At 48.4% G+C, this 26,360-nt stretch overlaps 1 protein-coding gene across 9 annotated transcripts in view; it reads left to right on the top strand.

Annotated features, from left to right (window-relative positions):
- The window catches only part of ZMIZ1 (zinc finger MIZ-type containing 1), a 485,263-nt gene that overhangs the window by 431,963 nt on the left and 26,940 nt on the right, over nt 1-26,360 (top strand). For 7 of the 9 annotated variants that reach the window (XM_029061647.2, XM_029061652.2, XM_029061646.2 and 4 more), the window contains 7 exons: nt 14,652-14,766; nt 16,670-16,887; nt 18,921-19,119; nt 21,951-22,241; nt 23,033-23,215; nt 23,900-23,977; nt 25,402-25,576. In XM_029061647.2, coding sequence (XP_028917480.1) covers nt 14,652-14,766; nt 16,670-16,887; nt 18,921-19,119; nt 21,951-22,241; nt 23,033-23,215; nt 23,900-23,977; nt 25,402-25,576 — 1,259 coding nt within the window. Of the gene's footprint in view, nt 1-212; nt 296-14,651; nt 14,767-16,669; nt 16,888-18,920; nt 19,120-21,950; nt 22,242-23,032; nt 23,216-23,899; nt 23,978-25,401; nt 25,577-26,360 lie in introns of those variants that run through there. The other 2 variants (XM_029061656.2, XM_029061650.2) reach the window with 2 other exon arrangements.

The raw sequence follows: 26,360 nt of genomic DNA, 5'->3' as shown, positions 1-26,360 counted from the left end.
GCCAGCTGCCTGCTACACCTTCTCTGAGTCAGTCAGTCAGTCAGTCAGTCAGTGAGCCTCTGCAGATGCTCCAGAGCCTTATTTCCATGCGGGGGTTCGTCCGCTGCCTCAGCCTCCGTGGCAGGAGCGGGGAGGCGTGAGCTCTCCGCCAGCCGCCCGGCTCCTTCCCGGGCTCTGGGAGCAGTGGCTGACCTCCGGGCACTCTGTGAATAAACAGCCAAGCTGGGAACAAAAGGAGTCTTCTGGAGGCCATTGTCTCGGGTTAACATAGCAGGCGGGCTGCCGGGTGAGCAATGTGAGTCTCCTTCCCCCCCGATAATCACGGAGTACCAGGGCGTTCAGATTACCACGGCAACGGGCACTGCTCGGGTGCTGGGTGGGTGGTATTTTCGTGAAGGAGCCTCCGGCTCCGGAAGACCCGAGAGAGGGAGCGAACCGGACCAAGCGGATGCCTCACGGAGACACACCGGGCAGGCTCTCAGCATCCCGACTCCATGTGCGGAGCGGCAGGGACCGTGGATCGGGCAGGGTCTGGCTGAGCCGTGCCACACAATAAAGGTTCAACTCTAGTTGCCGAGCGGGGAGACCGCCCTCCCAAGATTTTCCAAATAGAGAACAGGTGGCATGGGGAGGGGGCGGGTATAGGGCCATTAGCTGTGGGGTTTGTCACTCCGAGCTGGTAGTGGAACGTGCAGCCTGCTGTGCCCAGTGTCAGTAAGGCGAGTCAGGCAGGGGAACAAGCCTTTGTTTGCTTTCCTCCTTTTTTGATTTCTCGGACCCGGGAGGGCAGTTGATCTTTAAGTCACTCTGGTGTCCACAGCCCTGGTGTTGTGACTGCCAGGCATACTCTCCGCAGCGATGAATTGTGTAAACCTGTCTCTGTGTGTGTCTGTGTGTACATGGGGGGTGCTGGGGAGGCTCAAATGTGTGGTGTGCTTATGTGTGTTCCTACGTCGTGTGCCTGCAGAGAGATCTCCCACTGCGCTTTGTGTTAGGGTGCGAATAGTCTCCAAGGAAATGTTACTTTTGAAAAATGGTAGATATGTCTGATTCTTCTTTGGAGCTGAGAGTCGAAATGGAAAAAAAAAATGTCTTTTTGTTTTATTTTTCCCATCAGAAGAAAGAAAATGAAAGCAAATATCTTTGTGGGTAGGTCATCTGGGCCAGTTGCATCTATCATCCCACTCTCCCTTCTTCTCCTACTCTTTAACCCTTGCAAAATTCTTTGGAGATTCTGTGTTTCCTTCCCAAATCCCCACCGATGCGGTGCGCCGCTCTAGCGAGTGACCGATTCCTTCCACCCGAGAAGTGGCTGCTTTGTGGTGGGGACAGTGACCCACATGGGCCCGCCTTCTTGGGATGACGATATTTAGACACCTCATCCTTTAGTGGAGGGAGTACGCCTTGCACGTAGCTTGGACTTTAGCCCCACGTTGAATTTCTGACTTCATGGGGATAAACAGGCCTCAAGCCTCTGATCCTCAGGGATAGTTTACAAGGGGCAGCATGCCTCACCTAAGAACAGACAGTCAGACTGTGGACTGGATTTTTCTAGCTCATCTTGGACACGTTCGTCTTGTTCTGTGCGTTCAGAGTTGACAGAACTTGCAGGAATGAGGGCCGGTGAAGAAGTGAGTTGGGATGATGGATTAGTGGCTGTCTTTTTCTCTGGCCGTGGTGGTACCAGAGGTGGCTGGACTTCCCAAGAGCTCTCTTTCCAGGGCTGGTTGCACTGAAGATTGCTTTCTGAAAAGCTTTCCGGGGGATCGCGGTTGGACTTCTCCCAAGCCAAAGATATCAAGCTGGAGCTCGGGGCTTCTTGGGGAAGTAAGGAAGGGATGGATTATGGAGAGGGAAGCTAGCGAGCCTTGAACAGATATTTGCAGAAGCGATGATGGCAGGGGGTAATTAGCACAGTCCCCTATCCCCACGCCACCACTCTGCTCTCCTCTTTCCCTACCCTGCATAAAACCCTCTTCCCACCCCCTCCCACTGAACACCTCGCACCACCAAAATAACTGGCATTAACCCGTCATCCCCCACCCTTCCTTCCCTGCAAACCTCTCTTCCACCTAGGAGAAAATAAAGAAAATTGCAGAGGAATAAAATAAGCGTGCAGCCTCTGCCAATTTTAGAGACTGGGGTAGCTTTAGTTGTGACTGAACTCTCGATGACCCTAACAAGTAGGCCGGCCCCTTCAAGTCCCCTGGACCACTGGCCTTTTTGAGCTCTGTTTATAATTTATGTTTTGTGTTCCTACTATTTCATCTTTCTTCCCTTGTCTGTCAACCACACCAGTTGTATTTATTGAGCGCTGTGTGCAGAGCACTGTACTAAGCGCTTGGGAGAGTATGATATAACAGAGTTGGTAGACACATTCACTGCCCAAAACAAGCTTACTGTCATGAAACTTTACTCTGTGACTGTGAGCCCCCGAAGGACCAGGGACTGTGTCTAAGTCTTACCTGTGGATTTTTAGACACACTATGTCTTTAAATAAATATTGAACACTTACAATGTGTAGACCACTATACTAAGTGCTTGGAAGTTTGTTTATTAGATGTTAAGGAGGGCAGCCATCACACTGGTTCTCCCTTCATCCTTATCACTGTCGGAGACAGAGCCTAGCCTGGATTAATGATTGATCTAGGCAGGGTCACTTCTTATGTTCTAATGGATTATTCTTCTCATTTTACAAGTGAGGAAACCCAATCCCAGAAATACTAAACAACGAAAATTCATTGTTTGGGGAATAGAGCCCAGATCATGTAACTTTTCCCAGACTAAGCCCCCCTTTTTATCTGCTCCCCGTCCCTTCCCCGTTGCCCCGACCCGCTCCCTTTGCTCTACCACCCTCCACCCCACAGCACTTATGTATCTATGAGTATAGTTATAATTATAATTCTATTTATTTTTATTAATGTCATGTATATATCTATAATTCAGTTTATAGTGGTGTGACTGAGACCTGTTTACTTGTTTTGATGTCTGTCTCCCCCGTTCTAGACTGTGAGCTTGTTGTGGGCAGAGATTGTCTCTTTTGGTTGCTGAATTGTACTTCCCAAGTGCTTAGTACAGTAAGCACTCAGTAAATATGATTGAATGAATATTGGACTATATTGCTGCTCTAATAATAACTCTATATGCTAGGATGGGAAGTCAGAGTCCACTGATCTCTAAATCCCCTCCCATCCTTAAATCTCTCACAACACTAGACTCTGAGCTCCATGTTGGACTGGGAATATGTCTGACCTGATGAACTTGTTTTCCCCCACCTCCAGTGCTTGGCACTTAGTAAGAACATACCAATTACTGTGATTTTTTAATCATAATTATCATTATCGTTCAATAAACTGTAAAATGATAAACTCTAGTGAACCCGTTCCTTTTTGAGTTGTAACGATTTTAGACTTTTATTCCCCTGTAAGCATTTGTGTTCTCAAACTCCTAAGCTGGAAGGTAGGAATCGTGCCTTGTAACTCCATCTGTCCAGTGCCAAAAGGCATTGGTGCACAATAAATGGTGCTAGCTTAGGGACAGGGGATCCAGCTGTAGTTGGGAGACTCCCCAAAGGACAGGGAAGTTTTGAGTGGTTTTCTAAACCTCATGTATCATTATTTAGCAAGCTCCAAGCTCTGTGCCAAGGGAATAGATAAAGAATTCAGATGGACAATTCAGAGAAGCACCAAACCAATATGTCACGATGTGATGCCTAGGTGAGCGCATAGAATTGGAAGGGAAGTGCTGATTCAAAACTTGCTGGAGCATTGGCTTCCTCTTTTGTGACTTGCTTTTTACTTGATGAGAGGAAAGAGGTTAGCTTCCTTTCAAACACTGCATGACTGTCATCCACAACAACACACCACCCTCCCCACCTTCAAAGTCATTAAAATTGCATCTCCTCCAAGAGATCTTCCCCGACTAAGCCCTCATTTTCCCTTCTGCACTGCCTACACATTTGGATCTGTAGCCTTTATTCACCCCATCCTCAGCCCTACAGCACTTATGTCCCCATCAGTAATCAGTCTATCTCCCCTTCTGTCAGTCAGTGGCATTTATTGAGCACTTACTATGTGCAGGGCAGTGTCTTAGCGCTTGGAAGAGTAGAGTACAACAGAATTAGCAGAGGAGTTCCCTGCCCATAATGAGCTTACAGTCTAAAGGGGGAGACAGACATTAATATGAATAAATATTTAATTTAAAAGATGTAATTAAAAGATGTGTACGTAAGTGCTGTGGAGTCGAGAGTGGGGTGAATATCAAATGCCCAAAGGGCACAGATCCAAGTGCACAGACGAAACGTAAAAGGGAGATAGAGTTGTTGTTGGTATTTGTTGGTATTTGTTAAGCGCTTACTATGTGCCGAGCACTGTTCTAAGCGCTGGGGTAGACATAGGGGTATCAGGTTGTCTCACGTGGGGCTCACAGTTTTAATCCCCATTTTACAGATGAGGGAACTGAGGCACAGAGAAGTTAAGTGACTGGGGGACCTAATCGAGGAAGATCTCTTGGAGAAGATGTGACCTTAATAATGCTTCGAAGGTAGAGAGAGAGGTGGTCTGGTATATATGGGGTGGGGGGGCGGAAGTTTCAGCCTGGGGGAATGACTTGGGAAGGGGATCAGTGGCGAGCTAGATGATATCGGTGCACAGTGAGTAAACTGGCCCTAGAGGACTGGAGGGTGCGGTTTGGGGTTTAGTAGGAGATCAGCAAGGTGAAGGAGGATGGGGCGAACTGATTGACTACTTTAAAGCCAGTGGTGAGCTGTAAGCTCCTTGTGGGCAAGGAAAAGTGTCTACCAACTCTGTTGTACTGTATTCTCCCAAGTGCTTAGTACAGTGCTCTGCACATAGTAAATGCTCAGTAAATATCATTGATTAAGTGGTAGATAAGGGGCTGGGAAAGAAAATAGCTGGCCAGATGTCACAAGGTCCATTTTGCATTCTGGAATTTCTACATCAAAGCCCAAGAGTCCTTCCTTTCTTTGGAAGAGCCAAGAGATGGGAAGATCCTGACAAGGGAACAGGGAGGTTTTATGTATGGTATTTGTAAAGCGTTTACTATGTACTAGGCACTGTTCTAAGCACCGAGGTAGTTATGCTAATCAATTTGGGTGCAGTCCATATCTCACATGGGGCTCACAGTCTTAGTCCATATTCTACAGATGAAGTAATAGAAGCACAGAGAGGTTAAGTGACTTGCCCAGGGTCACACAGCAAAGTGGCAGAGCTGAGTCAGGATTAGAACCCAGGTCCTTCTAACTCCCAGGCCCGTGCCCAGGCTGTTTCCACTTTGTGCCGAGAATGCACCCTTGTCGTGATGGGCTGATGGTTGGGCATGTCAAGGTAGAGGTGCTTCACCTTGGAAAGTACTTGACCCTAATGCTTTTCATTTTCATTGTAATCCCTCATTGGCCTTGTAGAACACCTTTATTCCCTTTACAAGTGTCACCTCTTGCAGGTTCACTGGAGAAGCAGTGTGGCTCAGTGGAAAGAGCCAGGGCTTGGGAGTCAGAGGTCATGGGTTCTAATCCCGGCTCCGCCGCTTGTCAGCGGTGTGATCTTGGGCAAGTCACTTAACTTCTCTGTGCCTCAGTTACCTCATCTGTAAAATGGGGAGGAAGACCGTGAGCCCTCCGTGGGACAACCTGATTACCTTGTATCTACCCCAGCGCTTAGAACAGTGCTTGGCACATAGTAAGCGCTTAACAAATACCGACATCATTATTACCACTCCTCAGTGGATGGAAAGAGAAGGGGCTGGAAAATGAAAGCCAGGGGACTTAGAATATTTTTGTTATTGCAGTTACCATCTACTCAGTCAATCAATCAGTGGTATTTATTGAGCACTTACTATATGCAGACCACTGTACTAAGTGCTTGGGAGAGGGTTTACCCCTCAGGGGTGCCCGGTCCGGTGGGGTCCTAGGGCTAGTGTTGCCCACCCTGCCCCTCACAGAAATAGAGGAGCTCTCCGATAGCTGGAGGGACTGACTTCTGACCTCTGCTCTCTCTCCTCCCCAGAAGAGCACTGTGCTAACCATTTGACAGAGTAACTTAGAGCTAGAATATGTGATCCCTGCTCTCAAGGAATTTGACATGAAAATGAATTGCAAATAGGAGGAAGGCATAAAGTCTATAAGATATGTACCTAAGTGTTCTGGGGTAAGTCTAAGAGCTTAGATGATGTGAAGGTGCTTCTAATCCTAGCTCTGCCACTTGTCTGTTGTGTGACCTTGAGTAAGTCACTTAACTTATCTGTGCCTCAGTTCCCTCATCTGTAAAATGGGGATTAAGACTGGGAGCCTTACATGGGACAGGGACTGTGTCCGACCTGTTTAGCTTGTATCTACCCCCGGACTTAAAACAGTGCCTGTCACATAGTAAGCGCTTAACAAATACTATTTAAAAAACTGAAGAAGTGGCAGTCGTGGGAAGGTGTAAGATGGGAAATTTGAAATTAGTCAGGAAAGCCCTCCTGGAGATGTGATTTCAGTTAGGGCTCTGAAGATGGGGAGATCTGTGGACTGTCGGATGTGAAGTGAGGAGAGAATTCCAGGAAGGACACAGGGCATGTGCAAGAGGTTGTGTGAGAGAGAAGAGAATGAGGCACAGTGACTAGGTTGGTTTGAGAGAAACAGAGAGTGCCAGCTGAGGACCTAGAAGGAGGAGAAAGTGGATAGTTAGGAGGGAGAGGTTGTTTGATGTAAAGGAACGGGCAACCTTTGAAGGTTTTTGAGGAAGGGAGGAGATAGGTGCAGTACGTTTTAGGAAAATGATCCGAGTAATAGACTGGAGTTCGGAGTGGAGAGATTGGAAGTGGTGAGATTGTCAAGGAGGCTGATGCGGTAGCCAAACTGGGGTTTTACAAATGCCTGGGCAAGTTTGGGGGCCTTTAGGATGGAGAAGAAGGAAGGGGTAGATTCTAGAAATTGTTCGAGGGAAGACCTGACAGGATTTGGCAACAGAATAGATATGGAGGTTTGAAAAAGGGGGAGGGGTCAAGGGTAATGCGAACGTTATGAGTTTGAGAGATGGGGAGGGTGTGGTGGTGGTGGTGGAGTCAACTGTGGTGGGAAAGTTAGGTGGAGGGGAGGATTTGGGAGGAAAGATGAGTTCAGTTTTGGACATGTTGAGTGTGAAGCCCTAGTCATGGGTGGCAAATGGGCTCTGTTCCAAGCCCTAATCACTTTCTTTGTAACTCCTCTAGTCACCTGCACATACATGTCCTCCACCCTGGCTGAGTGTGTGGGAATGCATCTCATTTCCCCCCCGATCTCTAATCCCTGGGAGCCCCACTTGAAGCTTGCTGCCAAGCTCAAAAATAAAACATTTTTCCCCTCGGCTCACCTCGTCACTGAACAGAGGGCAGCAACTCTTGCTTTCCTTTTTTTTTTTTTTAGCATAAGTAATATTTGTTGAACACTTATTGTATGCAGAGCTCTGTACTAAGTGCTGGGGAGAGTACAGTAAAACAATATGACAGATGCATTCCCTGCACAACGAGTTTACAATCTAGGGGCGAGACAGACATTAAAATGAATTACAGATTTGGAAAGTTGCAGAGAATAGGAGAGGTACAGAAGTGTTGTGGTGAATAGCAAAGTGATTAAGGGATACTCAGCCAAGTGTAGAGTCACAACAAGTGGGAAAGCGAATGGGGTGAGGGGAATGAGGGGTTAGTCGGGGAAAGCTTCTTGGAGGAGATATGATTTTAGAAGGGCTTTGAAAATGGGGGGAGAGGTGGATTGCTGGATGTTAGTGGGGAAGGAGTTCCAAACCGGAAGGAGGACGTGGGCAAGGGGTCATCGGGAAGATAGACAAAATCAAGGTACAGGGAGCAGGTTGGCATCACTGCTGTGCGGTTGATTCCCAAGTGTACATCTCCAGCCCTGATTGTTTTCTTGCCGTTTGATAGTGAATATATCATAAGGAAGAGAAGCAGTATGGCTTAAGGGAAAGAGCACGGGCTTAGGAGTCAGAGGCCGTGGGTTCTAATCCCAGCTCCACCACTTGTCTGCTGTGTGACCTTGGGCAAGTCACTTAACCTCTCTGTGCCTCAGTTACCTCATCTACAAAAAATGGGGAATAAAAAATGTGAGCCCCATGTGGGACAATCTGATTACCCTGTGTCTACCCCAGGGCTTAGAAAGTGCTACGCACATAGTAAGCACTTAACAAATACCATAATTATTATCAGAAGACTGAAGGGGGGCAGGCTGGGTTGAGTGGGAGGTTAGCGAGCTTAGGTGGGAAGGGGAGAGCTGATTGACTGCTTTAAAGTCGGTAGCTAAGAAGTTTCTGTTTGAAGTTGAGATGGGAGGGCAACCATTAGAGGTTTTTGAAGAGTGGTGGAGTTGGTTATTTTTTAATGATCTGGGCTTCAGAGTGAAGTATAATAATAATGTTGGTATTTGATAAGCGCTTACTATGTGCAGAGCACTGTTCTAAGCACTGGGGGAGATGCACGGTGATCAGATTGTCCCACGTGAGGCTCACAGTTTTAATCCCCATTTTACAGATGAGGTAATTTAGGCACAGAGAAGTTAAGTGACTTGCCCACAGTCACACAGCTGACAAGTGGCAGAGCTGGGATTCGAACCCATGACCTCTGACTCCCAAGCCCGGGCTCTTTCCACTGAGACATGCAGCTGTAGACTGTAAGCTCCTAGTGATCAGGGGACACACCTACCAACTCGATTTTAACATATTTCCCACATGCTTAGTAGAGTGCTCTGCAGGGAGTAAGCACTCAGTAAATACCATTGATTCACTGATGGATTGATTGCCTGGAGAGGGGAGAGGCAAGGAAGATCAGTGAGGAGACTAAAGCAATATGTAAGGGACACCTACTGAGAGCTCACCTCCTCCAAGAGGCCTTCCCAGACTGAGCTTCCCCTTTTCCCTCTGCTCCCTCTGCTGCCTCTCTACCCCCCCTTCACCTCCCCTCAGCTAAGCCCCCTTTTCCCCCCCTTTCCCTCTGCTCCTCCCCCTCTCTTTTCCCCTCCTCTCAGCACTGTGCTCGTCCGCTCATTTGTATATATTTTTATTACCCTATTTATTTTGTTAATGAGATGTACATCCCCTTGATTCTATTTATTGCTATTGTTTATGTCTGTCTGTCTCCCCCGATTAGACTGTAAGCCCGTCTTACAGTATCTGTATCTGTTGCCGATTTGTACATTCCAAGCGCTTAGTACAGTGCTCTGCACATAGTAAGCGCTCAATAAATACTACTGAATGAATGAATGAATGACAAATTCAAGGATTTGGCTACAGACTGAATGCACAGTTTGAATGAGAGAGATGAGTTGAGGATAAGGCCAATGTTACGAGCTTTGAGACGGAGGATGGTGGTGAGCCTGACACACAGAATAATAATAATTGGGGTATTTAAGCACTCACTATGTGCGAGGCACTAAACTTCTAGCTGGGGTAGATGAAAGATGATCAGGTCAGGCACAGTCTCTGTTCAGCCATGGGTCCCACAGTCTAAGAGGGAGAGTCAACAGGAATTCGATCTCCATTTTACAGATGAAGAATCCGGAGCCCAGAAAAATCAAGTGACTTGCCCAGAGTTACACAACAGGCAAGTGGTAGAGCCGAGATTAGAGCCCAGGTCCTCTGACTCCCAGGCCCAGGCTTTCCGACACCGTGCTCTTGGTAGCAAAGCATTATATTTTAATTTGAAAACATTAAAGGGTCCAAAAAACAAATCTTGGTTGTTTGTATCTTTAAAAAGGTGGAATGTCCTTATTAGAACCTGTTCTAATCAATCAATCACTGATATTTATTGAGCACCTACTATGCACAGAGCAATGTACTAAGTTCTTGGGAGAGTACAAATCAGGTGCAGCGTTTCTAAGTTGTCCATCTTAGTGGCCATGTTGAGGGGTGGACATGAACAGTGAAAGTGATTTCACACCATGTGGTGAAGTTGGTTATTTTTCCCCTTTCACAGTATGAAGGTTGTAATGGAGAAGGGTCAGAAAGAGCCACGGAGACTTTGCGATATTTTCAGCGTGGTGGCTTCACAGGTGGGGTGACGGAAGAGTTCTAGATCAGAGGCCCGCATAGTTGGCATTCACAGGAATTGGTCACTCGTCCTGTGAGTCAGTGAGGGTCAGCCCCCCTCACCCTTCCTGGACCGGTGTCTCTCGGTGTTCGAAGCAGGGTATGGACAACCCCGCATCTTTATAGCTTCGCTTCTCTTCCGGCCCCAATCCATCATTCAAGAGTCCCTGGGTGGCTTTTTTCAGTCACACTTTTAGGTTTGATTCAATCTTCCCCAACCTACATTATGCAAACTGAATGTTCGATTAGCCATAGGCAACAGAGCGCTTCCATTGTTACTCTATTTGCAGTTTCCTCTTAGCTCGCTATTAGGTTGGTTAGTGGTTTCTTTTCCTCTTTTGAATGGGTTAAAATCCTCAGCCGCTCCAACCACCACACCCCGTTCTCCACAGTACTCCTGCTTATCCATGTCAATCCATCAGTCAATCAATCATATTTATTGAGTGCTTACTTTGCACACCTCTAGACTGTAAGCTCATTATGGGCAAGGAACGTGCCTGCTAATTCTGTTGTGTTGTATACTCCCAATCACATAATACAGTAGTCTGTACATAGTAAGTGCTTAATAAATACTATCGATTGATTGCAGGGCACCATACTAAGCACTTGGGAGAGTACAACACAACAATATAACAGGCACATTCCCTGCCCACAGTGAGCTTACAGTCTAGAGGGAGAGACAGACATTAATATAAATACATAAATTTTTGATATTCATTCATTCAATTGTATTTACTAAACGCTTTCTGTGTGAAGAACACTGTAGTGAGCGCCTGGGAAAGTACCGTAGAGCTGTACATAAGTGCTGTGGGGGTGGGGTGGGGGTAGTGAGTTAAGGGAGCAAGTCAGGGCTGTGCAGAAGGGAGGAGAAAAGAGGAAATGAGGGTTTAGTCAGGGAAGACCTCTTGGAGGAGATGTGCCTTCAATAAGGCTAGAAAGGTGGGGAGAGCGATCATCTGTCGGATGTTGAAAGGGAGGGTGTTCCAGGCCAGAGGCAGGAGTTGGGCAAGAGGTCGGTGTCAAGATAGACGAGATCCACGAATCAAGGGCATCCAAGTCTGGCCACCCCCCCCCCATATTCTGAGCCATTTTCCCAGCGGTGTAAATCAGAGTGATCTCAGCTGTGTAAACCAGGGTGCGTGGCAGGCTTCTGCTTAAATTTACATGAGCCGGGTGAGTTAACATTATACTCGTCTCCAGCGTGTCAAAATATTGGTTTACGTTCCCTTGAATAGTTTTTACAGATAAGTGACTTTGATGCAGATCTTGTGTAAACCAGGGTGAAGGATGAGCCCCCATCCTTTTCCCTGCTGCAAATTTCTGTTGAAAAAAAACACCAAAAAACTGAAGAATGCTTTTGGTGGTATTGCTTAATTTATGTCCTCCACTGAGAAGTGTCTTCTTCCATTGAGTCAGCAACACGCGATTGAGGCAAGGAGGTCTCTGTGTTCTTTCCCTCTCTGTGGACCATTTTAGCTACTGGATTTGGTTGGTGAATCTGTTCTCATTTTCTAGGTACAAAAATCACCAATAGTAAAAGCTTGAGACTTTCCTAGAGTCAAGAAGTAAGATACAGGAATTGTAGTGTCCCAGTATAACTCCTCTGTAGGTCCTTGACTCTTGTCCCTATCTTCTAATGATAATAATAATGGTATTTGTTAAACGCTTACTATGTGCCAGGCACTTTACTAAATGCTGGAGTACATACAAGCTAATCGGGTTAGACACAGTCCCTGTCCACGTGGGGCTCCCTGTCTCAATCCTCATATTACAGATGAGGTAACTGAGGGAAGTAAAGTGACTTGCCCAAGGTCACACAGCAGATGTGGTGGAGCCAGGATTACAACCCATGACCTAGGGTTCCCAGGCCCATGCTCTCTCCAGTATGCCATGCTTTGGCTTCTGTGGGGGTAGAGAAGCAGCGTGGCTCAGTGGAAAGAGCACGGGCTTTGGAGTCAGAGGTCATGGGTTCGAATCCCGGCTCGGCCACTTGTCAGTTGTGTGACTTTGGGCAAGTCACTTAACTTCTCGGTGCCTCAGTTACCTCATCTGTAAAATGGGATTAAGACTGTGAGCCCCACGTGGGACAACCTGATTCCCCTGGGTCTACCCCAGCGCTTAGAACAGTGCTTGGCACATAGTAAGCACTTAACAAATACCAACATTATTATTATTATTCTGAGGCCTCATAAACTCTACATGCTATCCCAAGAAGATAATACAGTTTCCCTTTATCTGTAGACCGTTAAGTTCCTGTGGGCAGGGTCTGTGACTACCAAACTCCATTGTATTTTCCCAAGCACTTAGTACAGTGCTCTGCACACAGCAAGCGCTCAATAAATACCGTTGACTGATTGGTAGAGGAGCTGTTTTATGGAGAATCTAGTTTACTACTTGAAATGCTTCCTGTGTTCCAGGAAGGTGTTTGTTTCAGCTCTGGATTTCTCCCCACCTCTTCTCTACTTGCTGAACAAGATCACATCAGCCAAGAGATGTTTCCTCCACAATACTTAATAACAATAATAATAATGGTATTTGTATGTGTCAAGCGCTGTTCTAATCGCTGGGGTAGATACAAGTCAGTAGGGTTGGACATAGTCCCTGCCCCAGGTTCACAGTCTTAAACTCCATTTTACAGATAAGGTAACTGAGGAAGTGAAGTGACTTGGCCAAGGTAGCACAACTGACGAGTGGTTGAGCCGGGATTAGAATCGAAGTCCTCTGACTCCCAGGCCCGTTCTCTATCCACTGGGTCATGCTGCTTCATGCGATTAAGGGAATGTGTCTACCAACTCTGTTATGCTGTCCTCTCTTAAGCACTTAGTATAGTGCTCTGCACACATTAAGTGCTCAATTAATATGACTGATTGATTGCCAGTGTCTTTTAAATGGCTCCAGTCCAGACCTGGTTGACTTGTGTGAAGAATAGTTTTGCCATGGTGCTTCAAGGCAGCAGTCTGCTGCTTTGGGGGGCTTCTGGTCTCAAGAGAAGGTATGGTGCAGTGGGTCTTGGTTCAGGTAGGATGGGAAGGGGGAGATGCAGCTGCTGCCCTCTGAGTCTCAGACTCTTTTAAGCTATGAAGATTGGGTTGGCCCTTAACCCTGACTTGGTGAGGGGAGAGGAACTGCCCTCTGAGGTATTTGTGGGATGGAAACTGGATTGGAATCAGACTGTGGATCGAGGTGCCTGCCAGCTGTTCCTCTAGCCATCCCCACCCACCCACCCCGCGCTCAGAGCAAGACTGTGTGGCCTTTGGGGTTCAATTCCCCATCCTGGATCCTTTCCCTAACCCTTCCCAACAGAAAGCCTTCAGACTGTCGGAGACCTAGGAAGCACAGCCGGGCATAGAGAAGCAGTAGGGGGTAATGGATAGAGCATGGGCCTGGGAGTCAGAAGGTCACAGGTTGTAATCCTGGCTCCACCACTTGTCTGCTCGATGACCTTGGGCAAGTCACCTCATTTCTCTGTGCCTCAGTTACCTCATCTGTAAAATGGGGATTGAGGCCATGAGCCCCGCATGGAGCAGGGACGGTGTCCTACCCAATTTGCTTGAATCCACCCCAGTGCTTAGTACAGCACTTGGCACATAGTAAATGCTTAACAAATGCCATTACTATTATCATTATTATTATTATTATTGTTATCATTACTAGGAATTATGGGAGGGAGGAAAGTGAACTAGTCAGGTCTGAACTCAGCAGGCCCCGAATATTTGTTGCTGTGGCGGAGTCTGGAATCAGGCACGGGGCTTTTGATCAATCTCACCCGACATTGGATGGTGCTGCCTTTGCTCTTCCCCACTCTCAGCCCCACAGAGCTTATGTACATATCTGTAATTTTATTTATTTGTGTTAACATCTGTCTCCCTGTCTAAATTGTAAGCTCGCTTTGGGCAGGGAATGTCACTGTTTGCTGTTGCATTGTACTATCCCAAGCGCTTAGTGCAGTGCTCTGCACACAGTAAGTGCTCAACAAATACAATTGAATGAATGAATGAATCCATGGACTATTGAAGCATTTTGGTGGGGGGTGGAAGCGAGAATTGTTTGCTTTTTTTTTTTTTTTTAACCCAATCCCTGTATTAGCTGCTGATTATTTTGCCATAGGGAAAGGAAGGTTTGATCATGACTCCCTGCTGCCGGAGCCCAAGGCAGACAGCGAGTCTGCTGTCTTGTCTCAGGACGTAATCGCATTGGGATGAGGCAGCCTTGGAGTCGGGTCTTCCAGGAGCTCAGCTGGGTTTTGGCCAAAGCCGTTGCGTCTGCATGATCATTCAGCGCCCCAGCTCCCAGAGACTCGAAATTGCATCTGGTAGTTGATCGTATTTGTGACTGGCTGGAGACTTGGGGGGAGTGAGGAAATGAGACTGTTTGAATCCATCTCCTATCCCTGCACGGGGCTAGCAGATTTCTCCTTCAGTGCTGAAGCCACGTGGAAACTCTCGGCAGGAGGGTTCCCCAGGCCTCAGCCTGGTAGGCTCCTTGCCAAAGAATTGGGAGTCCCCTGGAGGTGGCCAAGAGCCGCCCTTGAGTGACTCTGAACGTACCCAGGAGTTCTCCCTCTGTTTGCTTTTGCAGTGATGGGTCATTCCCTTACGATTCCGTGCCGTGGCAGCAGAACGCCAACCAGCCTCCGGGGTCCTTGTCGGTGGTCACCACGGTATGGGGAGTGACTAACACCTCCCAGAGCCAGGTAAGTGCATTCTGTACCTCCTTGTCCCCCTCTCTCCCCTCCTCCCAAGAGCAAGGATAAATATATATATATATATATATATATACATGTATATATATACCATATATATATGGTCCATCTAAAAGACATACTGCCGTATTCATACCTAAACTGTGGAGATTTTTGGACCCAGGCCAAACTGCGAAACTGAGTGAGATTTTCCATGGTTAAGGGGCTTCTGATGCCAGCAAACACCCAAGGCCTCCCCGAGTACCATTTATGCGGGTTTTAGGAAATAAAGTGTGTCTATGCAGTGCTCCTTCAGATCCATTTGGCCAATATCAGTTCTGCAGAAATCCCTCTCCAATGCTGATTGCCCTCTCCCTCATAAGGCGTAGTCTGGGGGGATGATAGGAGCAGACGGGCAGTTCTGTCCTATTAGTGTGATGGTCTGGAGTAGATGGGGCCTCTAGGCTGTAAGCTCATTATGGGCAGGGATCCTGTCTGCCAACTCTATTGTGTTATACTCTCTCAAGTGCTTATACAGTGCTCTGCACATGGTAAGTGCTCAGTAAATTCCATTGCTATATGGTGACGACGATTGATGATGGGGACAGTTGTCTTTGTCACACCTAGGGCAGGTCGCAGCTGATTTTGGAGTTGGAATTATTCCTCTCCCCTCATCCCCCTCATTCTTTCCACTCTTTTAGCAGTGTTTGGTGAAGGAGGTTGGGGGAGGTTGAGTGTTATGTTTGCTATTAAATTTTTCTTTTGAGCTTTATAAACAGCAGGCTCAACCAGTTTCTTCGGGGTCATTCGTTCATTCAGTCGTATGTATTGAGTGCTTACACTGTGCAGAGCACTATACTAAGCCTATGGAAAGTACAATTTAGCAATAGAGACAATCCCTGCCCACAGCTGGCTTACAGTCAAGAGGGGGGCACACAGACATTAAAACAGGTAAACAGGCATCACTATAAATAAATAGAATTACATATATAGACATATCAAAACAAATAAACAGGGATTAATATAAATAAATAGAATTTAGATATGTACTTATATACACAAGTGCTGTTTTGGGGGGGGAGTAGAGCAAAGGGAGCGAGTCAGGGTGACGCAGAGCAGAGGGGGAGCTGAGGGAAAGGGGAGCTTAGTCTGGGAAGGCCTCTAGGAGGAGGTGAGCTTTCACGTCCCTCGGAAGAGACTTGTTGACCTAGTATATACCACCCCAGTTGGAAATTCAGTGTGCTTCTAGAGTGCCTATCTTCATAAGCACTTATAACACTTTCTTATCTATATCTTCACATCCTATGAGACTTTTTGTTAAAAATTTTCACTGAAGGATCACGACACGTACATATTTAATGTAAAACTTACTTTAAAAAAAGATAAAAATCCAATCTCTTTACTTACAGAACATATAAACATGTCACATATTCAAGTCCTTTTGCCGTTGATTTAGTAAATGAAATACCTGCCTAATTTTCCAAAGATTTGAATCGTCATGTAGGCTTCTTTGTCACTTAGGAATTAATGATTTTTGTAACTAATTCATATACCTCCTCAGCAATAGAGGAAGAGGAGGGACCCTGTTATGAACTCCATCTAATGAAGAAGTAGAGACAGCGAAAAGGTTTAGCTCAAGGTCAAACAATCCACAGCCGAACTGGGATTAGAATCCAGGTCTCCTGACTCCCACTCTTCTAGACAGAACTGCCTCTGATAGTCCCTGGGGCTTTGACCTAGTTACAACTGATTGTCTCAAGCAACAGCTTAAATCCTGTAAATAACACGTTGTCTTGTCTCACTGCTTCCCTCCCTCCCTTCTTGTCTCCGTCCTCCCTCTTTTCCTTCCTCCTTCACTCTCCACCGCCCCCCTCCTTTCTTTTTCTCACCTTAACTATGTTATTTTCCCTGGCAGGTACTGGGCAACCCTATGGCTAACGCTAACAATCCAATGAACCCAGGAGGAAACCCAATGGCTTCTGGCATGACGACCAGTAACCCTGGCATCAACTCCCCTCAGTTTGCTGGGCAACAGCAGCAGTTCTCAGCCAAGGCGGGCTCCACCCAGCCCTACATCCAGCAGGGCATGTATGGGCGCCCCAACTACCCTGGCAGCGGAGGATTTGGGGGCAGGTAAGAGGATCCCAAGGCTGTAGTACGGCACTTACTGAGTATCTACAGGCTGCAGGACAGTGCAGTCTACCTCTGCTTAGATTGTGGGCCCCAGCTTAGCAGTACCATTAAAAAAAAATGCACCAGAAACACAAGACATTCACTGCCCTCAAAGAACTTGCCTTCTAAGATGAAACGACTGAGGACTCAAGCTGGAGATATAGAAGAGTGCCCTGCCACTGAAGTGGTTCAGTTAGGGAAGATGCTGCATATTCCCTTCCCTCTCTGTCCGCCCTCCTCCCACTAATGATGACCAGAGTAGTTTGAATGGTTTCTTGCCGGGAGCCAAAGAGGGTGGCTGAGATCCTCTCAGATGGATGGGAAAGTCTCACCACCCACTTCTAATCAGGGGCTAGAGGGAAGACAGGTACACTGTTTGGAAGTCCTGTGCATCAACCACTAAATGTATCTCAGCATATGCCACACCCAAAGGTGTCATCCATGGGCTGATGAGACCCATCAGATCAGATCCAAGAAGCAAGGGAAAATGAAACATACTGGGCCTGAGAGTCCGAACACCTGTGTTCTGATCCCAGCTCCTCCTCTTATCTGCTCTGTGACCTTGGACAAGTCACTTGACTTCTTTGTGCTTCAGTTACCTCATATGTAAAATGGGGATTAAGTCCTCCTTCCTCCTGCTTAGACTGTGAACCCTATGTGGGACAAGGAATAGGTCCAAACTGATGATCTCATATCTACTCAGGTCTTAGTCCAGTGCTTGGCACATAGTAAGATCTTAACAAGTACCATAAATAAAGGGCAGATGTGAAACAGGGGTCAACAGCATGGTTAGGGTTTAAGCTCCCTGTGGTCAGGGCCCATCTTACTTTGTGATTCTGTACTTCCTAAGCACCAAATGTACCATTGCAGAGAAAGCAGTATGGTGTAGTGGTATAGGCAAGAACGTGGGTTCCAATCCAGGATCCACTACATACCTGCTGTGTGACCTGGGGCAAGTCACTTAATTATGCCTCAGTTCCCTCAACTGCAAAATGGAGATTCAATTTCTTTTTTACTTCCTACTTAGAATGTGAGCCCATGTGGGACCTGGTTTTCTTGTATCTACCCCTGCACTTTATACAGTGCTTGATGCATAGTAAGTACTAAACAAATACTACAGTTATTATTATCATGTAGGAGCTCAATAAATGCTGCTATACTACTATTCCCACCACCGTCGATACCACCACCACTACTAAGTTGCACGATTGGCTCTGGTGATCAATAATATAACAAAGTGGCGATTTCACCTCGAGGAAGATTTTAGAGACACTCTGGGTGTCTGGATAAGAAGCCCTCCAACAACTGGAAGCAGATTCGCCTTCTCCCACTTATCTCCAAGTCTGCAGTATTTTTCTTCCCCATTTCTCAGACAGCCATCAGCCCCAAAATAGCCCCCAGGCCTCCTCCCTCGTTTCGCTATGACGCGGTGACTGATGGCACGGAGTGCCGGATGCTTTAAGAAATAAAGACCTGTCAGCCTGCTTTCATACCCAGCTATTTTTTTCTAGCCACCGGGAGACTTCAGTCATTAGCTGCAGGAGGTTCCAGACCTCAGGTGTTCAGTCAACAGGGTATGAGGCACGAGTGTGAGGTAAGGTAGTTTCCATAGCCACCCGACCTCCAGGGAGCCGGGGGACGGCTGCCTCCTGAAACTCTTTGACATGGCTGACTTGGTCCACAAACAGGGCTGCTTACACTGTCCCAGTGTAGGCGGTACATGCAAGCTCTTACATCCGAACGCATCGCGGACTCCTTAGGCTAGGCCTTGGAGCCTTTGATCCTCTTCCCCTGCATAAGCCGGAAGCTCGTTGAGGGCAGGGAATGTGTCTGTTGTTAGGTTTTACTCACCCAAGCACTTAGTACAGTGTTTCTGAACACAGTAAGCGCTCAGTAAATCCGATTGTCTGGCAGCCATCGCGACTTGGCAGTCCTCGAGGAAGCCCCGGGCCTAATTTTGTTCTCGGTCACTGTCGTCCTCTTGTGCCTTCCAGCTACCCCGGCGGTCCCAACACCCCTGCGGGCATGGGCATCCCGCCGCACACCCGGCCCCCCGCCGATTTCACCCAGCCCGCGGCAGCGGCGGCGGCGGCGGCTGTGGCGGCGGCGGCGGCAACAGCCACCGCCACCGCCACGGCCACCGTGGCGGCTCTGCAGGAGACGCAGAACAAGGACATGAACCAGTACGGACCGGTAAGGGCGCGGAATCTCTTTCTGACCATGCCTGCCTCCTAGGTTCCCTCAAGAGCAAGGTTAATGGGGGAATCGGATTGTCGCGGGTGTGTGTCTGCATCTGTCATGCCTTCCCTTCTGTTCTCCCCAGTTCCGATCCCACAGGCAAGGTGGTTTTCTGCCAAAAAGCTATTTTCCTTCCTGCCTCAGCCTGTATAAGATACAATAAAATCTTGAGTATCCATTCAGGTTCTGTGTTAATACTCTCCTGCCCTTCTGTTTCCCACCAGGACCTTACAGTTTACTAGGGAAAATGAGCAAAAAATGGTTTTCTAGGGTACACAAGTATGTTGGAATGAAATAACAATAAATAATTGGATAGAGATACAGTGTTTCCTAGTGAATAGAGCCCGGGCCTGGGAGTCAGAACAACCTGGGTTCTAATCCTGGCTCTGCCACTTGTCTACTCGGTGAGTTGGGCAAGTCACCTAACTTCTCTGTGCCTCACTTACCTCATCTGTAAAAAGGGGATTGAGACTGTGAGTCCCACATGGACTGTATCCAACCTGATTAGCTTGTATCTTCCCTAGCACTTAGCACGGTGCCTGGCACATAATAAGTACTTAAAAAATACCCTTAAAAAGAACATAGACATATAGATATAAATACACAATAGGAAGTTTACTAAGGGTAACTTTGGGGTTGATGCAACTGCAATGTTGTGAAATAATTGGGGAAGGCTTCTTGGAGGAGGTGAGATTCCAGGAGGACATTGAAGATGGGGAGATAAGTGGTCTAGAGAGCCAGGAGGGACTAAAAACTAAACTACAGGGAACCAAGAAGCAGTGTGGCTTAGTGGAAAGACCCAGACTTGGAAGTCAGAGGTCGTGGGTTCTAATCCCTGCTCCACCACTTTATCAGCTTTATAGCTTTGGGCAAGTCAGTTAACTTTTCTGTGCCTCAGTTACCTCATCTGTAAAATGGGAATTAAGACTGTGAACCCCAAGTGGGACAACCTGATTACTTTGTATCTATCCCAGCACTTAGAAGAGTGCTTGGCACATAGTAAGCGCTTAACAAATATCATCAACGGAATGAGTGAAGGTTTAGAGGTATGTGAGAGAGAGAGACAAGAATAAGGTGAACTTGGAAGGAGCAGAGTGCGAGCTGGGAAATAGCAGGTAAATATATAATAAGATAGAGAACTAGTAGGGAATCTTGAAGCCATCTACAGGGAGTTATTGTGTGGAGGGAGATGGGGAGGCATTTGGGGTTTTTTTACAGTATTTGTGTGTCAAGCACTGTTCTAAGCACTGGGCTAGATACAAGCTTATCAGGTTGGACACAGGCCCTGGCCCACGTAGGGCTCACAGTCTAAATTGGAAAGAGCAGGATTTAATCCCCATTTTACAAATGAGATAACTGAGGCTCAGAGACACGAAGTTGTTCGCCCAAGGTCACACAGCAGACAAGTGGCAGAACCGGGATTAGAAGCCAGGCCCGCTGACTCCCAGGCCCGTGCTTTATCTACTAGGCCACGCCACTTCTTGGATGTTCTATAGGATCTCCATTGGAGGTAGGTCAGGAATTGAAGAGGAGCTGACCCTCAAATCAGGTCATTTTGGCTGTGACTAGCAGCTCTGGCAGAAGGATTGGTTGGGAGGAGGTGGAGACCATGGTTAAAATGAGGTTGCAGGATCCTCAGGAAAGGTGTATCCAAAAGAGATTTGCAGATCCCGGGACCAAGGATCTCACGAGCTGGCTGAACTAAGGAAAAAGGAGTTCACAAGACCCCCTTGTCTGTGTGTAGGGTGTGCTTACCCCACCGCTCGCCTGTCAACCTCTCAGATCCATCTTATGTCTTCATCGCCACACAGTCCATCACCAACTTTCTTGCCTGCTTCCATCTCTGTCTCTCCTCTTCTCCTCTTCTCCTTCCCTCTCCTGGGGAAGAATCGCCTATGCATGGGATAAGTTATGCTGTTTCTCTCCCCTCCTCCCCTCCCTGCCACCACCTGGTTTTTTTGTGTGTGTGTCCTGGTTCATGTAACCCTCGCCAGGCATCTGAGAAAATATTTTTGCAGGGCAATCCTAATAGTAGTAATAGGAGTTACTGAGTACTTCCTGGTGCAATACACTGTGAAGTATCATCTTCGGGCCCACAGGGCTCTCTCACTGTAATGGTGGAGACAGGCATAAGCTATTTACAACTTGAGTAATCAAAATAAAAGGAATGTACGTTTGAATATATACGTAAGTGCTGAAGGTGGATGTAAATAAACGCATAAGTACGAGAAATGTCTGATGAGTTGGGGTGTTGAGATGTTGAGGATTGAGGAGACTTTCAGGAGAGATGGGATTTTGGGACATCGGGGGTCAGACAGGATAAAGTTCCAGGCTGGAGGATCGGAGCGAGAGATGTAGGCCAGAGAGGTAGGAAGAAGATACAGTCAGAACACAGTCTTGGAAGGAACAAAGAGTGTGAGCTGTTGGAGCAGTGGGTGAGGAGGTAAGATATGGAAGACAGGTAGAATTGGGAGGGAGCCTTCAAGCCAATCATGAGGTGTTTTTGTATGATATGGAAGGAAGGAGTAGAGAGGTGCTTGCTTGGATTTGGCCCCTCTTCTACTTTCTTTCTTCTTTTTCATCCCTGGACAGCCAAGAAAAGGACCCACTTAGTTCAAGAAAATGAGAGGAGTCCTCTCTCATTCCCTCTGCTCGCCCCCCCTTTTCTCCCCATTCCTTCTTCTCCTCCTCCTCCTCCTCCTGTAAGCTCAACCATCCACCCCCCATCCCTCGCACTTTCAATGCATGTCGCATTTTATTCTGTTTTTTTTTTTCTTCCGTTGAAGGTTTGTTCCTCTTTCCAGATGGGTCCCACCCAGGCGTACAACAGCCAGTTCATGAACCAGCCCGGCCCGCGGGGACCGGCCTCCATGGCAGGCAGCATGAACCCCGCCAGCATGGGCGCCGGCATGACTCCATCCAGCATGAGCGGGCCCCCCATGGGCATGAACCAGCCGCGGCCCCCCGGGATCAGCCCCTTCAGCACTCACGGTCAGAGGATGTCCCAGCAGCCCTATCCCGGGCCCCGGCCCCAGTCTCTGTCGATCCAGAGCATAAAGAGGCCGTACCCGGGAGAGGTGAGTGCCGCTCCGCCGCGAAGGGAGCCTGAGGGACACGGGTAGCGTGGCCGAGTGGATAGAGTACTTCTGAGAGTCAAAAGTACCTGGTTTCTAATCCCGGCTCTGCCACATGTCTGCTGTATGACCTTGGGCAAGTCACTTCGCTGGGCCTCGGTTACCTCATCTGTAAAATGGGGGTTCAGAGCCTCATGCAAGACAGGGACTGTCCCTAACCTGATTAACTTGTATCTGCCCCAGCGTTTAGAACTGTGCTTGGCACATAGTAAGCACTTAATAAGTACCGTAATTATTATTATTACTCCTTCCCCTTCAGAGCCGCAATTGATGTTTGTGGTGGTGGTTAGGGGGTTTACCTCCCTAGTCCACAGATTCCCCCCACGGCCAGATCCCAGATGCAGTGCTCCGGGTGGAGGGTCTACCGGGCTGGCTTGCCGCGAGAAGCACACTGAGGAATGAGAGCCCGGGAATGTCATTAGCCCGAAATGAAGTTTGGAGGCACCCAGCCAGATGGCTTGCCGGGTTCGAGCGGTCTAGTGCAGGGGGTTGTGGATGGCTTTTAGTAAACAAGTCATTGTCTTCATTAAACAAAGTTACCCAACAAATAATAATGCAAGGGGCCTGTTGTCCTTTAGCTATCCCATTAGTGTTGGACCAGCTCCTAGTCCCTGTTTTGAAGGAGACTCCTGTGTCTGCCACGCCCACTGGGTTTGGGAAGAAGCTCCGTCCTGAGCCCTGGCATTTTCCACCTGTCCAATGGCCTGCTTTTCTGTCCTTTCTTTGTGAAATAGCCAAATTACGGAAACCAGCAGTATGGACCAAATAGCCAGTTCCCAACCCAGCCTGGTCAGTATCCCACACCCAACCCACCGAGACCTCTCACATCTCCCAACTATCCAGGACAGAGGATGCCAAGCCAGCAAAGCACAGGGCAATACCCGCCTCCAACTGTCAACATGGGGCAGTATTACAAGGTGAGTGGTGCCAGAGAGGGAGCGCTTTGCTCCCCTTTTAGAAGAGGAGGGACGGGGTCAGTTGGAGAGGCTGCTGGGGGTGGGAGGACCCTGCCCCCTGGGATGGACTACAGCTGCCCTGGTTCTGCCTGGCCCTCCGTGTATGGGGAACCTGGGACTCCTATTTGTGAGGGCATCTTGGGAACTTTGTGCTTGAGCAAATGAGGCCCCTTTGATTCGTTTGTCTGGGTATTGGCTGTTTGTTCCTCAAGTCCAATGCAAAGCCTTCCCTGATGTCTCAATCAGGATATAAGTCCCCAGTCCAGAAGAGGCCCAGAATGGACTAGCCATTTCAGGAGATCTCTACCGGGCTTGGACATCTCCTCCTCCACGACCACCCTGCGCCCTCCCCGCTAAATGAAACGGAAGGCGGCGGTGAGCCGCTGATCTTGGGCCCGGGAGAAAGGAATCCTCAGAACAATTTGATTTCACTCTCAGCTACTGAGATGGGGACACATCTTCCCCTTTCCCTCAAACCTCAAGTCCTACTTGCACTCATCTCTCCAAAGGGCTGATGTCGCGGGCGATGTTAAAACTGGATTTGTGTGGGCTTGGGTGGAGGAGTCTTTTGGGTGTCTGATTTAATGCCAGTTGTAGACTTTCAACCCCTTATTTATTTTGTTTTGTTCTGTTCCGTTTTAATAGCCGGAGCAGTTTAATGGACAAAATAACACCTTTTCGGGAAGCAGCTACAATAACTATAGTCAAGGGAATGTTAATAGGGTGAGTCTGGATTTAAAAGAGCACTTGCTGGAACTGTGAGAGAAGGGGCAGCTGGCTACCTACTGAGGTAGCAGACACCTGCTTGGGGTGGAGTGGAGGGGTTCTGAGGGAGGTGGAAGGGGAGTGGCGAAGTCCAAGGGGAAAGCATTCAGCCCCATGGGATGGAAGGCTGTTGCTTTGGCCTTCCTTTGGTGGGAGTGAGTGGGGAAAGCAAAAGAGAGGAAAGTGCCAGTCTTAGAAACCCTGCCAGACCCCGTGGGCCTGGAAAATCCCACGAGGTGGTACCCTGGGGGTGGCGGGAGGAGAAGAAATTACCAGGCAGATATTCCCTGGGTTTATGCATGTAGTTTCCTGTTTTAAGCCTCAGCAGCATTGGCCATAGAAGCCCTGTTTCTGGAGAAAAGACCCAGAAAGGATCTGGCAATCGGGTGGGCTGGGAGGGTCAGGGCGTGAGGTGTTGTTTCTAAACCCGAAATTTCGTGGGAATCACCTGACTGTACCAAAGTGCAAACAGCCCCGGGGGTAACCAGTCTTACTGGATTGAGACCAACCAAATGAGTCCCTGGGAACCACCCAAATTGGCTAGCTCATTCTCAAGGCACTTTCCACTCCTTCCCTCCCTCTCTCAAGCACCGTATACAGGTGGAAACACAAAGTTGGGGACCCCCCTAAGCCCACACATTCATTCATTCAATAGTATTTATTGAGCGCTTACTATGTGCAGAGCACTGTACTAAGCGCTTGGAATGAACAAGTCGGCAACAGAGACGGTCCCTGACGTTTGACGGGCTTACGGTCTAATCGGGGGAGACGGACAGACGAGAACGATGGCAATAAATAGAGTCAAGGGGAAGAACATCTCGAAAAAACAATGGCAACTAAATAGAATCGAGGCGATGTACATTTCATTAACAAAATAAATAGGGTAATGAAAATATATATAGTTGAGCAGACGAATACAGTGCTGAGGGGATGGGAAGGGAGAGGGGGAGGAGCAGAGGGAGATGGGGGGAGAAGAGGGTTAAGCTGCGGAGAGGTGAAGGGGGGGCGGTAGAGGGAGTAGAGGGAGAAGGGGAGCTCAGTCTGGGAAGGCCTCTTGGAGGAGGTGAGTTTTAAGTAGGGTTTTGAAGAGGGGAAGAGAATTAGCCTGGCGGAGGGGAGGAGGGAGGGCATTCCAGGACAGCGGGAGGACACGGCCCAGGGATCGACGGCGCGATAGGCGAGACCGAGGGACGGTGAGGAGGTGGGCGGCAGAGGAGCGGAGTGTGCGGGGTGGGCAGTAGAAAGAGAGACACATCCCTGTGGCCTACCCATACTTGTTTCTCCTGGGGGGGTGTATGTAGGTATGTGTCTTTGTGCGGCCGTGGATGTGCGTGTCCCCTGAATAACTGAAACCACACGCATGCGGTTTGTGTTTTCTCTAGCCTTCCAGGCCGGTACCTGTGGCAAATTACCCTCACTCACCTGTTCCAGGGAACCCGACCCCACCTATGACCCCTGGGAGCAGTATCCCCCCATATCTTTCACCCAGCCAAGATGTCAAGCCACCATTCCCTCCTGACATTAAGCCAAATATCAATGCTTTACCGCCACCTCCAAGTAAGTAGAGCGGGAGTGTGCTCTTACCCTTCCTCTACCCTTTCCCCGCCACACGGCCATCCAGCCGCCTGCAGTGCCCGCTGCCCCGTCCGAGCAGGGTAGAGCGTTTCTTGGAAACCGGCCGGGGAATCGATCGTGGGATTGGCCGTGCCGGTGGTCAGCTGGCTTAAGGAGGATGTGGGAGGGATCGAGGGAGGGAGGACACATGTGTTGCATGTTTCTGGGGCAATTTGCTAATTGTGTTTGGGGCTTCAGGCAATGCAAGGGCTCCGACTCCTGATACAATGTGTGTACCGGGTGGATGTGTTCCTGGTGACCGTGCTGGGACCCAGGTGGGCAGGGTTTTGAAGAGTTTCAGTGGATGGATTGATGGATTTTTCACTTCCCTGCCCTCCCAACTCTGTTTGGCTTAGATTCCAGCAGGAGTATCTCCCCTTCCCCGCCTGCTTTCAGGATGCCTCAGGCCTGAGATTTAGCACTCAGAAAGTCTTTTTCCAGAGGGTTATTCTAGCAGGGACAGTTTTCTCCCCGCATCAGAACTTTGAGCTTTAGCTGCAGTGGTACCGTTGGGAGAGATGGCTGGATGGAACCATTGAGCCCAGGAGGAGAAAAGCTGGATTCCGCTTCCACCTCATGTCGAGTCTCAGCTGCCACGCTCAAACGCTTATCCTACTGCAGTGTCACTGATAGAACTCCCAGGAGGAGGGAGTTGGTGATTGTCCACCTCGGGACTGCTGGGCCCACTTGGACCCAGTAGCTCAGGCCCTCAAGACCCAACTGAAGG

Source organism: Ornithorhynchus anatinus, chromosome 3 (genome assembly GCF_004115215.2).
Source record: "Ornithorhynchus anatinus isolate Pmale09 chromosome 3, mOrnAna1.pri.v4, whole genome shotgun sequence".
NCBI lineage: Eukaryota > Metazoa > Chordata > Mammalia > Monotremata > Ornithorhynchidae > Ornithorhynchus > Ornithorhynchus anatinus.
The sequence above is the reverse complement of the archived record's forward strand: the minus strand, read 5'-3'. Positions and strand labels throughout refer to the sequence as shown.